This window comes from Xiphophorus couchianus, chromosome 15, assembly GCF_001444195.1.
Source record: "Xiphophorus couchianus chromosome 15, X_couchianus-1.0, whole genome shotgun sequence".
Taxonomy (NCBI): Eukaryota; Metazoa; Chordata; class Actinopteri; order Cyprinodontiformes; family Poeciliidae; genus Xiphophorus; species Xiphophorus couchianus.
Genome location: NC_040242.1, coordinates 11,298,385 through 11,316,381, shown reverse-complemented (window position 1 = coordinate 11,316,381; position 17,997 = coordinate 11,298,385). Strand labels below are relative to the sequence as shown.

The following is a 17,997-nucleotide window of genomic DNA, read 5'->3' as shown; positions in this document are numbered from 1 at the left end:
ATTAGTCAACCTTTAGTCAGCTTTCTCAATATGTGTGCAGCAGGGGTCCTGTACATGTTCATGTCCAAATTACAACATTTTTCATACTCAGATTTCAAGGGTTGCGTGTTTTTGATAGCACATTTTTAAAGAGTGAATATAAAGGTTCACTATGAATTCATGGTTGAATAGAAAGAAATTAAACTATGGGAAAAGCCCTTTCTTTTGTTTTCTCCATAATCATCCAGACTAGAAAAATACTTCCACAAATTTTAGACTTTCCAAATTGTATATGAACCCTGGTTCTGTAAAATTACAGCCGCTGCTGAATACAAGTGAAATCTAATCTTTACCTGATTGTGATCTCAAATATCTGATTCAGTTTGCTCTGCAGCATCGTGGCCTAAAAGAGGCAAATCAATAATTACAATCATTACACGGTTTAGCAAAAACTAAAAAATAAATATAAAGATAATTATTTTTGTACCCTGGCACCACAGTGGGCAGCGATTTCCTCGAATGGTGCCTTCTGAAACTTTTCCACCACTTGCCTCCGCCGCTCCCTCTCCTGCTCCTCCATACCAGCACTGTCCACTAGAGGGAGACAGAAACAGAATAATCAATTTCAAGAACTGTTGAAATGTTAGCTGACTAAATGATTATTGAGCAAAATCTCAGCTCAAACTCTTTCTAAAAATATATATATGTATATGTATATATATATATATCAAAGTGACCTTTTTCCCCTCCTAATTTTAGCTCACAAGACCTCAATTTCACTGTTTATTGAATTAAATAATTAGACAAATTCAGTTCTTGGGAACAAGCACAAATTCACTTAAGGGTGAATTGTAATTATAACTAAGAGCCAATGAAACAGTAGACATACCAATGGCACTTTTCAGGGTTTCAAATGTGATTTCTTCTGCCGGAGTCCTCTGAGAAACACAAGCATCAAATGAATGTCTTTGTGTCAAAGAAATGTCTTTGACCTCTACAGATCATTGGGGTTTCTTGATCTTTACCTCTTCTTTCTCTGGACTGTTTCGGGACTCAACCTCCACCTGAAGTGAGATGGTCTCCCCAATGCTCTTTCTTTTGGACAGCCGGTCCTCATCTAGAAAAAAGGGAGACAACTTATTGGCAACTTATTGGCTGGCATGATGTGAATGAAGTTCTTGCCATTGATCAGAACTGCCAGCAACATTTTTAATGTGGTTGTTAAAACTGAGGTCCAAGCCCATAATGACTTCAAGGGTTCTGGCATGTTTTGTGGTCTTCACCTTCACAGAGTCTAGTTCACTCCCAGTCTCTAGATTTTAATCTCCTGGACCAAAAACAATGACTTATGTCTTTTCAGCTCAAGCTGAATGAAACTCTGACCCATATACTGACTGATGTTAAAGACAAATAAAGGACTGAAATCATGTGATGAAACAAACATAAAGCTTTATGTCATTCACATACGGAAAGATGATGTATGACAGTTTGAGATATTGTAATACTCCTTTATCTGATTTGTAGGTGTAATGTTTTCTGAATAAAGGTGGCCTGAGAACAGAGCTTTGAGGAACCCCAGATGTGATCTTGTAGCCTGGACTTCTATAAGAAAACCTGATATAAAGTGGATCAAACTATAAATTTAATCAGTACTGGAATATTAACATGCACCAGTTTTTCTGTCATTTCATTCTGAAAATTTTGAGCTTACGTTTTTAGAAATTAAGTCTATGAGGTTGTTCAAATGTAGGTCTAATATCCTAACTAGATCTGGTTTACATCACGCTCTGGTTTTCAAACTAAACAGTGAATGAAGTATTTGAATTTTTTCTCCTAACGCTTCCTACCGGTGCACTGTGGGACGTAGGGCGTTGCCAGTCGGTCCGTGTTGTAACCACTTCCTCCCAGGACCTCTGCGATCTTCGACTGGAGAAACAAAACACCACTTTCCACCCTCTCCAGCGAAGGCGGCAGCCTATAAACAAGAATGTGCAACACAAAATCCTTACAGAGGAGAGAGCAATAATTCACTGCATGTTTTGTAAATAAAGACAATATTTGCGATAAAAGAATATTAAAAAGGTTTTTTCTTACGTGGGACACTCAAGAAAGATGCCCTCAGGCAAAAGGTAAGGACTTTCTTTCTGTCTCACCTCAATTACCTGGAAAAGAGCAAGGAAACAAAAATACTGTTTATGACATGTTTGTCTGAAGACACAAAGATTCACATAAAGAAACCCAGACACAAACTTCATGTATGTGTTGGCAGAAGGCTGGGACGGTGGTGAGCTGGCAGATGAGGTTGAGGTAGGCGGCGGAGAGGGCATGCACAGCACAGCGGTTATAAATAGTCAGATCTTCATCCGTGCACAGGGCCAAGTCCTGCAGAGGACACAAACAAAATAAACAAAACTCCCCAATCGTTTATTCAAAGCAGATTTGATGAAGTGTTATGTTCATCCATACCTGCAAGGCGAGTGCCAGTCGGATGAGGTCCACCACCACCTCTTCGTTCGCCAACTCCACGCAGAGAAGACCCAACAGAGCATAGAGGGTCTCATAGTGCTGCTGGCTGCTGCTCTGTTCTTTACAGCCAAGGTAGATGTGTCGGCACAGGTGCTGGCCATGCTGCGGGTGGAGGTTAATGTTTTAGATCCATTTATCCCAAGGAAAGTACAGATTTAATAAAGAATTTCCAAATGGTTCCAATGTTCTGCTTATTTTCAGCATGGGAAAACACAGAAAAATGACTAGAAGCATGATGATGGAGTACCTTTTTCATGAATAAATTGTCCTGTCTGGAGCACTTGTCAACTTTGAGTTTCAGCACAGAGATGTCAGAGATGATGCTACACAGGAAGACAGCAAAACAGGTGCAACCTGTAAACTCTACAAGACTACAACTGCAGACCCGTTCTTGCTGCTGCAAAGAGATTTACTCACCAGACTGTTGCGAATTTGGGCCTGTTGTCATGCCTGTCGATGAGGCTGAGGAGAATCTGGAGAACAAGTAACCGGACCTCCGGGTGATTGATTAGAGAGAAGGACAGCAGAGGGTCCAGGAAAGTGTCCGGCAACGCTGTGAGCATATTGGTGGTCTGGAAACCCATTGTCACCTTAAGAGGTTAATAATGAAAGGAAATTATCTCTTTAATAAGGAAATTTGACTATAGTCCAGATATTTTTTTTACAATTAAGGAATTAAATCCTAAGTCTCTCTCGAGGTTGTGTATTTCTTACAATCAGTAACAGGGTTTCCCCCAGTGTATTATTAGCCTGGCGGCTCGCCATGCTTTACTAGCCCCTCCCCCAGGCTAAGCATTGCTTGTTTATGTTTTTAGGAAAATAATAATAAAAAAAATAATAATAATAATACATTTTTAAAAATCGCTTCTTTTTTTTTCTTTTGTGTTTTTAAGCCGGACTGCAAGCGTTTCTGTTACTCTGCGCATTTCACTACCGGAGCAGATTTATTCCTAAAAGATACATTTATAATAGATAGTTTTATAATTTATGTATTTAAAGCCGGCAGCGCGCTGACCAATCATACAGCTTGCGCCTCTGCTCGTTGCCTCGCGCGCTGCAACTGCTTGATGAAGTTTACTTGCGTGCGCCTCCTTTCACTCAAACTGGACACAGGCTGACCTGTACAGATATTTACATCAACTTCCTGTGAGGAATTATGTTTCTTTGGAGAACTCAAGGTAGGAGTTTAAAACCCACTGCGTTAGCTCTGGTTGCGCAGCTTTAGGCGAACCTCAGGAATAACTTGTAGTCGCGAATTCAGAGGTGCGTGTTGAGGGAGCGGTGAGAATGACTTACAGTTGTGAACGAACAATTATGTACAGCGTTTACATCTCAACACACTGCCAAGCGTGTGGCTCTGTCTTCCCTGAAGTTTATGTATTACACAATGCATCAAACCATATCAAATGCGTTATTTAGTCAGCCAGAGTTAATGCGCGCACCCTCTGATAATCTTGTCCCATTAACTCCAGCAACCAGAACAGTTTCTGTGGCTCTTATTAAAAACTCAACAGACACGAAATGAAAGAGCTACTAAAGCCACATTAGCAGCATTGAATTAAATCTACCGTTTATTGCACATTTCTGTGCGCAGTGCAGCGGATTTAACTCATCATGCAGGGCCAGTCCAAGGCTGTATGAAGCCTTAAGCAGAATTTGACTTAGGGGCCCCTCTTGCTGCTAAAAACATTGGCACCTCTAGCAGCTTCTGTGTCAGATTTAAACTGGGAAAGGGGAAGTAATTTAATTGGCCAAAATAAAAAGCAATAAATTATAATTGCAGTTTACCAATTTAAATTTGTGAACAAACAGAGCTTAAACTCAAAAATTAAACTCACAGCATCAGATTGTAACTGTGGTGGTAACAAAACTATCTAACTATCAATATTGTTGTTTGAACTTCTACAAATTAAACTTGCCAGCTCCTTAAAATTTTACATTTAAATATTAACCATTTAAAAATTTTTTAATTTATGTATGCTGAAACCATTAAATCAAATTTAGCAGTATTGATAATCTCAATAAACAAATTTTACATTTACAGACCATATGTATCTGTATCTGTATGTTACAGATACAGTTACAGATACAGACCATATCTGTGGTCTGTGTTAACATATTAGCATTTATGGGGCCCCTGAATCCCTAGGGGGCCTTATAGAGCTGATGACTTAATTTGGATTAAACAGAAGTGCAAATAATTGATATTCATTTTAATTGTATTTTTTGATTAGTTGTTTTTAAAGACTAGTTGTGGGTTTAAATAGGATTTCACTGGAGATGTTTTCCCGTTACACATAGTTACCCAGTAATAATTTTACATTTCTTGTCAACTTAACATCTTTTAATACAAAAACCCGGTGGGCCGCCGGTGGATCGCCTTGGCGCCCCGACCATCGGGCTTAGCAAGTTTTCTGGGGGAAACCTCATCTGATGTTTAATATTTACCTTCTTGCTTCTAAATGCTACATAAAGAACTATACATTAAAATCTTAGAATCATGAAAAGAAAAAGCAAACATTTACCTGCACCAAGGACTTGAGCAACATAATCTGAATCATTTGTGTTCCCTGAGGCCTGGAAATGGAAACAATGCATTTAAACCTGGGTCTAAATACATTTGTATTCAAACAACATTTTGAACATCTCTGTATTACTCTTGGTCATGGGAAAATGTCTATAAGAGGTACTGTGTGCAGAGGTGTGAAAAAACCTACACAAGTTCGTTAGGGGGAAGAGTCAAATTTACTCCAGGGACCGGGATCTTTCCCATGATGAACAGCATGACCTCTGACCTCTGGTATGTGGGTAGGGTGTTGGCAAATGAGCCTGGAAACAAAAAGTAAACATTAAATAAGTGGAAAAACAGATGTATTCATTTAAAGCTGCCTTATATGAAAGCAACAAGCTAACCAATGGTCCTGATGACAGCCTCCTGCAGCTGCCGCTCCTCGTGAGCTTTAATGATCTGGGTGCCGATGTTGGTTCCGTCATACGAGCCGGTCAACTCGTAGTCCACGCTGAGGCGCAGCTGCCTCAGCAGGGTGTTGAACACCTCCAACACTGTAGGGCCTGCATTCACACAACAAAAGGCTCAACATTTTTTAAATCCTCAGCACTTTCCAGATTTTAAAATTGCCAAGCAGAGTTTCTGTTCTCCAGGCGTGACGCACCTACGGAGCCGCTGGCTGCGATGGCAGCAGCCTCCAGCAGCACTTCCACAATGCCAGCCCGCACTTTGGCCGAGTTCTTGCTGTTAGCATCCAGATGGCCCAGGAGTTGCTGGATTACTAAGTGAGAGTGTTGGGACTATAACAAAAAGAGCAGAAGAGGGACTGCCTGAAATATGAGTAAAAAATGAAGGAAACCGATGAATAAGGGCTGTTTTTGGTTTTTTTGTCCCGACAAAATGTGAACACACTGCAGAAACATAAAGCTAATCAAACCGAACACTGGAGGCTGTATCCGCTTTGGCCTCTAGGGTGTGTGATAAAGCTGGTGATAAATAAAAACATGAGGCTGTCTGAAAGCAAATAACACATCTCATGATAATATCTGGACTCGGATAGTATGAGAGCAGAGTGAGACAAGGTTTTCAGGAGTGTGAGCGGGCATCGTCTCTCTCACCTGGATGGAGTACATGATGATTTTGAAGCAACGCACAGCAAAGATCTTTTCCTCCCATAGAGAGTGGTTGTCCATGTGCCTGGAACGGGAAGAGACAGAGAGGAGGGAGGGAGAAGTGGAGGCCAGAGGAGATGGAGAGAAGAGATGCAAAGATAGAACTGAGATAAGAAGGTAGGTATAAGTATCTGAGAGTAAATACTGAATACAAGAACAATTTTAGTCTGATGGTGCTTAAAATATAGAAACAGCAAATTTACAAGTGGCTGTAATCCATCATGAATAAGCAAGTTTTTATATTTTGTAAATAATCAGATAAGACATATCAATATAATTGGTCCAGTTTAACCACTAAAATGTCTTTTATCAGACGGTGGTTTGACGTTTGTAATGGATTCTTTGGAGTTCCACAGACAGTAAGACGTCGTGTTTTTGTGCTGGATTTGGAGCTTTTCTATGCAGCAATGCCATGAAAGAAATAAAAAAAACATCAAAAAGATGAAAAAGCACCAAACCCTTATATTTCCTGAAGATAAGGAACACAGTAGAGTCGCTCGGATTTTATTACAGTCTCGCCTAGATGCTCCCTTTATGTTTCCGTGCAACAAATTCTCAAACATTACTAAAATTATTGTAGCTGTATTTTTGGAAGAAGCAGAAACAATAGCTGCTCTTCTCATTCAAATAAAAGATACTGCATTCTTTTTATGTAAAAACTCCAAAGTTGTGGCACATCTCCTAAAGGTTATCACAACAGATAAGTTGCAACCAAAGTAGATCAACATCTTTGTCATTGTCTCTTGAACTATATCATTTTACAGGGTACTTTGATGTACACTACATTGCAAATAAAACAACAGTATATCAGTGGTAAAATCCTTTATCCTGTACTAAAGATTCAGTTAAAAAATACCCAAATGTTAAATAATTCTAAAATTTACAACTGTTTTCCTATTTAGCTTTAATTGTAAGTACTGTAATTTATTCCACTTGTTCGGTTTCACCAAAGTTTCACTCAAAAAAACAAAAGCTCTGGAAATCTTTAGCTTAGAGGTTGAAAATGAAGCCATGGGGTACAAAACCACGTAACAAGCAATGAAAAGGTATAAATGTGTAACAAACAAAAGGTAAAAAACTATGAGAGTGAGAACTGATGCAATAAGGACTGCATTAAAAAGAACAACGCAGCTTTAAAAGGATCAGGCAAAGATTTAGATTAGCAAATTATTTAAACAAAAAAAATTACACGAAAAATCAAGAATGTCCTGCCAAAAATAATATCTGTCCAGAGATGTGATCTACATATAGCATCGCCACAGTAATATATAATTTAAACACCCCATTCACAAACAAAATCTCAGATCTAGTCGATACCCTTGCACCGCCCTTGTCGCTCTCCTCTGAACTGATCAGCAGAAAGATAAAAATGCTCCAGAACCCAAAGATGCAGCGTTTCCCCCCAGTTAGCCGATGTGTTCGCATATGTAAACAACTGCACAAGAGAGGCAGATCTTTAAAAAGAGCCAGAAATTTGCCTTACATCAGGACGGGCGAGACGGCGTTCTTGATGTTGCCGTAGGCAGCTCGACCCAGCAGCTCCCTGAAACAGCGCTCCGTCAGCTCCACGGGGCTTTCCTTCTCCTTCTCCGACGCCTGCAGCGGAGAAGGAGAGCGGCTGGTGGGGAGCAGCGCAGGTGATGAAGCAGAAAAAAAGAGGAGCGAAGGGAGACGAGGGACCGGGAAGGGAGGAAGTGAGGAGAGGGAGAGAAGTGCAGGCAAGAGAGAGAAAAACAGAAACGTTGGAATCGCTATGACTCAGTAAAGCAAACATACAGAGAAAGAGCAATTTCTTACTAAATGAAACACTCAGGATCGGATAAACCACTGCATCACTCAGAACTGGGTCGACTTTACCGACTGCAGCTCTTCTGCAGTAGGAACTAAGACAGAGGGTGTAGACGAGCACATCTGCTTTAACCATGGGAGACATATTCATGCCTAAGTCTGTATACATGTGTGGGTTATTCTCATGCATAATTAAAATCATCAACCCCTCCATTATAACTTGGTCAAAACAAGCCTCTGGTAGTCCAGCAATGATGGCATTATTTATTAACATCCTGACTCTTTTATCTCATCTGCTGCTGAAGGGGAGGAAGAATCTTACGGTAATTCCTTAAACTTAAAAACAATAAAGAAGATGAAGTTTCTGCTCACAGCTTTTATATTTTCTCTAACGCTGAGAAAGGTTTAGGCACAACCTCTAGAAGTTTGAAAAAACCATGAATCTAAAGCTTTAGTCAAAAGATAAATTTATTCTGAGATATATAATAAAACTAAACAAACAAAAGAATTAAATACAACTAAATCCTAGGAGAACAAGTATAGTTCTCCTTTGAACTCTACAGGATGATTCTGTGTTTGAATGAAACCTTTTCAGTCAAACTGAAAGGTTTGACCTTTTCAGTCAAACTGCAATGTGTTGACCAGAAGAGGTCCAGTATGATCCTCTTCTTGTTTATAAACTGCTGTATTCTGCTCCTATATGAAATGCAAACATAAATATCTTAATCCATATTATAGAGCCAACAACAAAAAAGTGACAGACTAGCTAGCTTACAACTTCACAGTGAGGAACACTACCATTAAAAACATTTATTATTCTTATTAAGACAAATTTAAGTTACACAGACTGAATAATTTGTCAAAATCCTGCTGCTGGCTGTGATGATTTCTGCTACAATAAAGAGCAAATAAATTGTGTAAACATCACTAAAGCAGTGGTTTGTCCTGTCTGTCCTAAGCGTGACGTTCCACTCATTATTCCACATTTTTAGATGTCCACCATTAAAAGCTTTTGCAGCAGAACTAGAAATGAAGAAAAATAATTCTAAATCATACATAGGCTCCAAAGTTATGAGGCAAGAACAGTATTAGAGTGAAAAATACAGATATTTACTTATGTGTATTTATTTGGAAGAGGGGGTGTTAACAATTATTTCTTCTCTCTCATTACTCATTCATGGCATTACATAACAAAGCATACTTGTCAGAACAGTGCTATCAATGTGACTCAAGTGAATCTGAACTTAATAATGTCTGAATCAAGTATATTCAGGACTCAGAGGGTGAGATCTTCAGATTTTATTAGAAAATGAGTTCTCTGTTAGTACAGTCCTGATTGTTTTCTAAAACTAAGTAAGGAATTCAAAGGTTGTGAGATACACACTGGAGTAAGAAACCCCATCAGAACCAGCAGCTTTATAATATATATATATTTTTTTTATTTAACAGAAAACTCCAGGATCTGACCCAATGAGACATTTCTCAAAACTCAAAGAACAACGGACTGCAGAAATCATGCCTGGTTAGCGTTAAGGTCCACCAATTCACTTCCTGAGGCACTTCTTGCAACGGTGAAAACTCCCACCCATCAACTGAGCATCTTTACAATTACTTGAATGAAGTTGTGGTTATTAAACCTAGCATGTGATGCATCATCTGTAGGTAGGTTAAGAATAAGGCTTGTGTTCTTAAGTTTAAAAAAGTTATGTTGTTATAACCAAATTTAGACAATTTATTTGATTGGAAATACTATTTGCATCCTTGAGCCATATTTTGGAAAGTCAGCAGTTCAACAGATTGCTCTTTTTCTCCCACCAGGTTTTAGTCAATGGTATTTTTATTTTCATGCAAACTGCTAAATACAAACAACTCTGGTCTTTGAGAATGAGATTCTATTAGCCATTTTTGAAACTGACATAAATATGCACAATTGTGAGCAGAATTTGCCCAAAATGAATCCATGCTGGCTCTTCTGAATGTGAACGCAGGAAGATGCTATTTGCTGGGAGGGTGTTTTAGGAGTAGATCTGCCCTCATGTCTAGTTTCAGAACTAAAAAGTTTTATTGTGTTCAGGAAAGTAGCATCAAATCATGATTAATTAAGGTTTAGTAACAGGTGTGAAAAGATAAAGTCTGAGCTCTCCACAAGTGAAACAAGGAACTTCTCATTGTCAGGTGTTTCCAGTCTCTCTGTTCTGCTGAGTGCAAAGAAGAGTTTACATGTTAACTCTTCTTTAACATGTAAAGAAGAGTTGCTAGGAAAGGGGAACAAAAATATTTGCAACATCTTTTTTTCATACAGTCACAGTAATTCCAGGAAGTGAAACTTCCAAAATTAGTCTGAACTCTCCGATCTTTAAATAAAATAGTCCATGTCCACTGGGACAGAAGGGGAGGAAAAATTTTGACCTTGAGGTAATTAGATTCAGCGCCGACTGCTGTGGGTAATGACAAGCAGGACACGGTGTGAGAAGGAAATGAGGATGCACAGCAGGAGCAGAACCACAGAACATAAACAGAGAGGAGGCAAGCTGAGAGGGAAATGCGACGTGTTGGAGAGTGTCAGTCTGTCTGCGACTCCCTCTGTCAATAACCTCCCTGCTTCTAAAGCTCCATGCTCTGTTATTCATCCTACAGTGTTCTACTTCCCCCTTGCTCCCTTACCCGTCAGATCTTGGTGTTGACGTCAAAGGGAATTTCAGAATGAGGAATGCTGCCAACAGAGTGAGGCTCCAGAGTCTCACAAACTGGCACCTTCAGACTCCTACTTGAGATATTATTCTCCACCCACTCCTCTTTTTACTCTCTTTGCATCGTCCTTTCATGCTCCTCTCCTGTCTTCTTAAATATTTCAACCCACACTGCAGCATGTTTGTTCTTGGATTGTGCTGGTGGTTTAATAAATCCCCCTTGAGGAGAACAGAGCTGTCAGTGGGTTCATAAAGTGACAATAATGATAAATGGCATGAGTTATAGGTGAGACTCAGAGGCTCTGGACTGGGCTGTCAAGATTTGGAAGGTCAAGGCTGGAGCTTCAGCTTAATCACCACATATTAAATATGACTGATCTGCTTGATAATAGTTATGTAAACGTCAGATGACAGTTTGCCTTTAGAAGCAAAAACTTAAGCTTAAGTTAGGCATTGTGGTGTGCAAAAGTCCTGAGTCGCTCCTTTTATCTGACTTTTTGTGGTCAGTAAATATTCCAGTCAAGTTCTTATTTTAAATTTTCTAATGCCTATAGGTTGAGTTTGAGTTTAACACTTGATCAATTTCATGGCTTTTTTTATTAACACTATTAACTTAGAGATACGGTTGCTAGACTATGATTTGATCTGTTAGGATCTCATATTCAACTCTGTGACTCTTGCTAGTTAAGTGACAAGTGATTGTTTTTTTTCAATCATTGTGCTCACCTTTTCTTATGTTTTTATACACTGAAGTCATGTTTGAGTTTGGCTATCTGCACGTCATCAAGACAGAACCGTGATCCTGCTGAAAAAGGTTTGAAGTTACCTAAATTTAAATATTAATTTGTATAAAATAACATAAGAGTTCATATGAGGACATCAGGGAAATGTTTAATGTTTGTTTACCAATCTCTTTTCACAGTTCTCTGTTCTGTGTTGAGTTGCTTCATGTTGCTTCATTTAAAACTTGTTTCACAAGAAACATTCGAGTCAAATAAAATACAGCAGATACTCTCAGTTCGTGGTGGATTTCATTTAAGGCCAGACATTTTCACTAAATATTTAAATAGTTAATTAAAGAAAATAAAAAAGCAGCGACTGAAACATCTTCAAGAGACCACTGTACAAGAAAGTCTGGTAATTAGGAAAAAAAATATAGCCAGCTGTCAATTGAGTGCAAAATTAAAACAGTTGGATTATCTTAACAGGAGTTTGTAAAGACGCATGATGACAAGTTAAAATGTTTCTGAAAGGAAGAGTGCTGGTGGTAGATTAAATCATAGCTTCCTAAGAAATTATTATTCCTTAGAAATACAACGCATTTAGTTAAAAGTTTAAAAGTAGAAAGGCAAGTTAGTGAAATATTAAAGGAGTATTGTTCTTGAACTTGAGAGAAAAATCTAGTAATGACTTCAAATTCACAACAGAAGGATTTATTAGAACAGCCTAGAGAAGATTAAATTAAAACCCAATATTTTTTCAATTAACGCTTTTGTTGTGGAAATACTTTACTAAGGCAAAAAGACACAAAGTTAGCTAATTTTAGTTGTGTAAAGCAAAGTCAGAAGAACAAAGAAATGAAATTTTCTACAACATATCGAGACGTGTCGGCCATTTTAACAGTAAGCGACAGAACAAGACATTCTGCAGAAAACATGAAGGGCAAAAACTTTGGGAAACTCAGAGTTAAGCAAGATAATGTAGATGGTGCTATAGTAATGCTAACTGCTTCAAATGTCTACTCCATATTCATTTTGTCCTACTTTTAGATTAATGATAAATTTCAGCTTCTGTTCAAGTATGACAGCTGCTCAAAAACTATGGTTAACATTGGTCTTATAGTTCCTACGGAGAAATCTGGATCCACTAAAATCAGCAGGTCAGAGCTTTATAAACACCAGAGATCAGTAATTGGAATCACACTTCTGATTGGTGCATCTCTACTGTAATTAGATATTTTTTAGATGTTGGTAATGCTTCTGGACATTGCCTCTAACGAAGGGGCTTCCGTATACTTTTGTTTTTTCATTTGGATAAAAACCAACATGCTAGCTTCAATACAGATGCAATAAATAGCGCATGAACACTCACCTCTCTGTGCGCTCTCCACTCTGCAGGTTGAACAGCAGAGAAGGGACGATCTTGTCCATGTGCTGGGGATCCCAGATATTTGCCTGCAACTCATCATTCACAGTCTTCCTCACCACACCCTGCAGACCTTTAATCCCCGCCATCCGAATCCTAGTGGCAACATTTACACATGACAGAAAGCCCTTAATAGCAATAAAAGAGTATAAAAAGAGTTCCAGTTATAGCACTATGTATTTTTAACTACTGATTGACTTTGGATCAAATAACTTTGATCCAAAGTTATTTTAAAAAGGTGTCTATTTTAAAAATCAGTTCATAAAAGAAAGGACTTGAGGCAATTCTAATCTAAAAAAAAAACAAAAACTTTCCACTTAATCTAAAAACAGCACTTTGTGGATATTTTTGTCTCCAGAGAGCAAACAAAGCAGCTATTTACATACTTGGTACGGATGTCAGGGTCCTCATAATTTGAATGGCACATCTCACTGAAGCGGGACACAAAGAAGTCGTAGCTGCGGTGGTACGATGGAGTGTCCTCTTCTATATTAGCAAACTTCACAAACTGAAAAAGAAAAATGGCAGAAAAGTTGTCAGTTACTTTTAAGTCATATTGACAAACCAAAGTTAGCCAAAAGAGTTTTCATTTAGCTGAAGTCAAACTGTAGCTATGTAACTAATCTAATTAGGAATGAATAATGCAGAGCAGAGGGGGAGCTCTCCCACTGGGCTGGCAAATGTCAGCAAAGTCAACCGGCTGACATTCAGCTTCAAAACATCATCAAATTAATAAATTATCAACTGGATTTTTTTTTTTTTAAACAAGTTGGATCTTAAGGGTACTTGAAGTGATGATTAAATGAGGAGCAGCCACCAACGTAGATAATAATAATAATAATAATAATAATAATAATAATAACAGCTAATAAAATCTTATTAAAAACACCATCTGGATTAGTGGGAAAACTGGAAAAAAAATAAACAATGTTCAAAAAAGTAACAAAAAAAACTCATTAATCTACTTAAACATTAACGTCTGGAGAGATTTTTAAATTACAGTAAGTATCCAAATTGATGGCAGCTCTGGTGGTGATTCTGAAAACAATCCAGCTGCTGGTAATATGAAGCATCTTCCAGGTATGAAAGTGGAACATATCTGATTAAAAGCTTTAATCTATAGTTATTACAAAAGAGGAGAGATTATAATGATTTTTGTTGCAATTCCAGGCAACACCAGGAGAAATAAAAACCTGCTTCAAGCACTGTTCATAACAGAGCAGTGAAATAAAAGAAACTAACCATTAAGCTCATGACAGGAGCTTAATGTGTGAAAAACAGCACATTTGGATGCTTCTGAGTATACAGCCACGTTTGGACATGGACATTTATCAAACTCTTCGATCGTTCTACATTATGACAGTGAAGTTTACAAATCTCATCAGTCTGCAAAGCTTTGCACTTGAAGTCTATAGTTAATTTAATTTCCTTTATGTGCCTTCTGCTGGCATAGCCAGCAGTGCTGACTGCTGCTCCCCACACAAGAGGAAACTCATCATTCTTTCTTCCCAATGTTCTGTGCTGAGCTCTGATCTTTCACAGTACACATCTCTCAAGGTTTATATGTCTTACCTATTGAAATTTCAACATGAAAGTAAATACACGCTGAATCCACTGAGATGAATTTGATGCTGCAGGATGTCTTCGCTGATTTCTGTAAACATTTAATGCTAATGTAAAAGCTACGGATCATCATATTATCAGGCAGCTTTGTACTGTATATTCATATGTTGAATGTGCTATTGGTGGAGAGCAACATGACAGAAATATTGTATTTTTTAAATAAAACTACAATTTTATCTTAACTTTCCAATTTAAAAACTCAGGAAAACAAGATTTTTAACAGTTTGTGCAATTTTGTCAACATTTTTTCAAGTGCATTTGATATTTAATACACTATGACAGGACTTGAAATACACTCAATCTTGAACCGCTTTTCTAACTCAAATTTATTTTAATTCAGCTGAGTAACTACAACACCACCAACCAGTCGCTACTATTATATAGTGACATGTGCATTGTCGTTACATAATAAGAAACCTGTGAAAAGTCTTCCTTAAAACAGCCAAAATACAGCACATGTAACTCCTGATATTCTTGAAATTTAGTTGCTTTGCTTTCACTGCCTTCTGCTTCCAACTCTGTTTAAGTGATAATCAAGTAATCCGGAGTTTTAGCACAGAGACCAAATGCAATTTCAATGGTAACCTGATTTTAAAATTCTAATAGCAACCAACCACTGGAAATTTCACAAAAACTATCAAAATAGTTGTTGTAAACTACTTTAGTACTACTACTACTAAAGTAGTAGCAAAATTGGGCAACATGATGAAAATAACACTGTTGAGTATCAAAGCACATTAACCAAAGGCATTATATTAAACATGTGGATTGTGAACGTGCTTGATGAGTAAGTTTCTTCTCGACATTAACGAATATAAAACAAGTTGCTAACGTACACATTGTCATTATTGTCTTTATCCAGAGTACTTACAGAGTTGGTTCCTAGGATCTGCAGGTTGGGTTTGTCAGACTCCAGCAGCTTGCGCACCATCTTGAGGAAGCTCTCCACAAACAGGTTGATGCTCTGGCAGTGGCAGGCCATCAGCAACTGGTCTAGGGCTTCCATGGCTATACACACATATCTCAATAGGAAAATAAAAAAAGAGGACATGTTTCACTTTCTAAAAAACGGAACCTTATTACTCCCAAGAAAGCGGATGCTCATTTTAGTTTTACACTTTTTAGTATAACTGTAACACGCAAGGTTATTTTTTGCCGTGAAAATCAAAGTATTATAGTCCTAAACAAACATCATCAACATTTGAATCAGGTGTGGACTGAACAGACTGACTAAGGGTTTTATGTGTTTACAACACATAATATCATCTACATGCATCACCCAGGAGATCTTCCTAAGCTCTTTGATGAATTCTGATTTTGTCTAGAGATCAGTGATATAAGAAGATTATAAATGTAACACATGCCTTATTACATCATAGCATGGCTATCTGAAATTCTTCCTAGAATTGTACAATTTGAGCTTTAATGAAGATAAAGATAAATCCTGTCCAATCCTATCCAAATTATTAGAATGTGAAAACTAAACATTGGTTTCAGAGCAGAGAAAATGGAAAAGACGTATTATTTTAAACTCAAAGAAGAAAGAAGTTGAAGCATTACCCATATCTATGCCGGGCCACATCCCGTGACAGCCTCTCAGACAGGTAGGCCCCGATACGGTCCAGTTTCTCTGGAGCTGACAGGGCATAAAATGTCAGCTTCTCCATATTGGCCTTGACCAGTCCATCCTAGGAGTGTCATGGGAGGAGACAGAAGGACTAGAGGTAACCAATATGAATAATAATTAGGACGTTTTACTCTATATCAGGAGAAATATCCATGTTACACTTATGGCAGAGTAGATATGCATGCTGTAGGGTTTAGGGTTCACTGCAAATCAATTTCTGTGTTTTAAAAAAAACCTGATAGAATATAAGATGTTAAAAAAATATATATTAAAAAAGGAAACTGTTCTTCTCATTCTAAGCAACTTAAATATAAGCTTATAACTGGATCACCAAGTTTCCCTTTTGCTCTCCCCCTATGACCTACTTCACCGCTCTTTACGTCGGCCGAGGATGGAAGAGAGCTAAAAACACACCGAGTCCACAGAGAGTCTAATTTTGAAACCCAAAACAACTCAAAGTCACAATCCAGATGGAAAAATGAAAACAATCTAGTCCAACTTTATAAAACCAGTAGTGGTTTATGGCTGTGTTTGGAGCAGGAATTAAATAGAAATATTTATATATATTTTGCTCAGCCAGCCAAATAGATATTATTTATTTAATTATGATTGGTCATAATCAGAGAAATCAAAGACTGCATGATATATTCTTGGCTCTGAGTCAGCTAGTGTCTTGATACTTTTAATATTATTCCTCGAATATATATTATTTTCAGCTCTGGCCTTTCAAAATTCAATAAAACGAGTATAACAGCAAACATACAAAGGACCAATAAAAACCAGTGTACTGAAATCGGTTTAGGTTTGTTTATTTAGCTGGAAAACACAATGAGCAGAATCAATTTAAAATGTAATAACTTGCTCGCATTCACATTATTAAACTAACATCCTGAGGTGGATGAAGATGGAGGAATGTTTTCACTGCGCTTGTGGGATGGAAACATTTAATGCTCATGCTACAAACTGGAATTTTTAACTGAAGCTAATCACATCTATGCTGATGGCATTTTTTTTGTACCAACCATTCAATGCATACAGCATAAATATAATCCAATTCTTCTTTCCACAAACAAAACTAGGTTAGTTATTTGTACTTCTCTATTTCTTTCTGAAAACTTCAGGCATCTGAAAAATGCTTGAATTTCTCAAACTCAACAATTAAACTATTCGCTCCCCTATATAAGCAATGGGACTGCAAACATTTAGATTTGACATCCCAAATGAAACATTTCAGTTTTTATTTGTGGTCTGCAACTGAACACCAAATTTCTTTTTTTCAGGCAAAATTCTTGGAACTGTGGCTAATTGATGCAGTTATCACAAGGAAGAGACTTGAAACAAGATACCAGATATTGTTCACTTTAAGCCGTTTCAATGCTAGCTGTCTACAGCAAAAATTAAGAACCTTTCCAAAAAGTTTGGCGAGGAAACTTATTGGAACTTATGTTCTTTTAGAGATTTTTATAGTTTAGTCAATGCATAAAGTGAAATCACAGCCTTTACAGTAACCTGCCACCCAAATAAACATTGACAATATCATACATTTAAGATTTTTTTTTCAAGCGTAAGCGCTTTGCAAACAGCTATTGTAGGTCCTCCTGATTCAACAAAAGCAAAAAGGGAGCATTAGCATTATTAGCTGACTTTGCTTTTTATGTTCTGCAAATAAGGTACAGACTTCTAATTGGATTTATTTGCGAAATCAGCACAGAGTAAAAGCCTTTTGCCTTCTCTGAAACACTTGATGACAGAGATCTCAAATCTAACAGGCAGTTATAATAATCCATCTCAAAACAAGCCGTCTGAAATACTAAAAACTGTCAAAAGCTTTGGTGTAAATAGAAATGCAATATATAATTACTCCCGTCACCAACAGTTATTCTGTGTAAACCATGGAATAGTGTAAATGTGCTGACAGGCGACCACGTGCTTGCACAG

At 37.7% G+C, this 17,997-nt stretch overlaps 1 protein-coding gene across 7 annotated transcripts in view; it reads right to left on the bottom strand.

Annotated features, from left to right (window-relative positions):
* The window catches only part of LOC114158566 (protein EFR3 homolog B), a 31,080-nt gene that overhangs the window by 1,997 nt on the left and 11,086 nt on the right, over positions 1-17,997 (bottom strand). For all 7 annotated transcript variants that reach the window (XM_028040185.1, XM_028040186.1, XM_028040187.1 and 4 more), the window contains 20 exons: positions 15,993-16,120; positions 15,304-15,454; positions 13,196-13,317; positions 12,756-12,905; positions 7,670-7,804; positions 6,133-6,211; positions 5,679-5,814; positions 5,419-5,577; positions 5,223-5,334; positions 5,031-5,082; positions 2,923-3,095; positions 2,753-2,828; positions 2,446-2,607; positions 2,230-2,361; positions 2,074-2,141; positions 1,827-1,954; positions 1,005-1,096; positions 869-917; positions 467-573; positions 333-382 (listed from right to left, as the gene is read on the bottom strand). In XM_028040185.1, the coding sequence (XP_027895986.1) occupies positions 333-382; positions 467-573; positions 869-917; positions 1,005-1,096; positions 1,827-1,954; positions 2,074-2,141; positions 2,230-2,361; positions 2,446-2,607; positions 2,753-2,828; positions 2,923-3,095; positions 5,031-5,082; positions 5,223-5,334; positions 5,419-5,577; positions 5,679-5,814; positions 6,133-6,211; positions 7,670-7,804; positions 12,756-12,905; positions 13,196-13,317; positions 15,304-15,454; positions 15,993-16,120 (2,261 nt within the window). The remainder of the gene's footprint in view (positions 1-332; positions 383-466; positions 574-868; positions 918-1,004; positions 1,097-1,826; positions 1,955-2,073; positions 2,142-2,229; positions 2,362-2,445; positions 2,608-2,752; positions 2,829-2,922; positions 3,096-5,030; positions 5,083-5,222; positions 5,335-5,418; positions 5,578-5,678; positions 5,815-6,132; positions 6,212-7,669; positions 7,805-12,755; positions 12,906-13,195; positions 13,318-15,303; positions 15,455-15,992; positions 16,121-17,997) is intronic.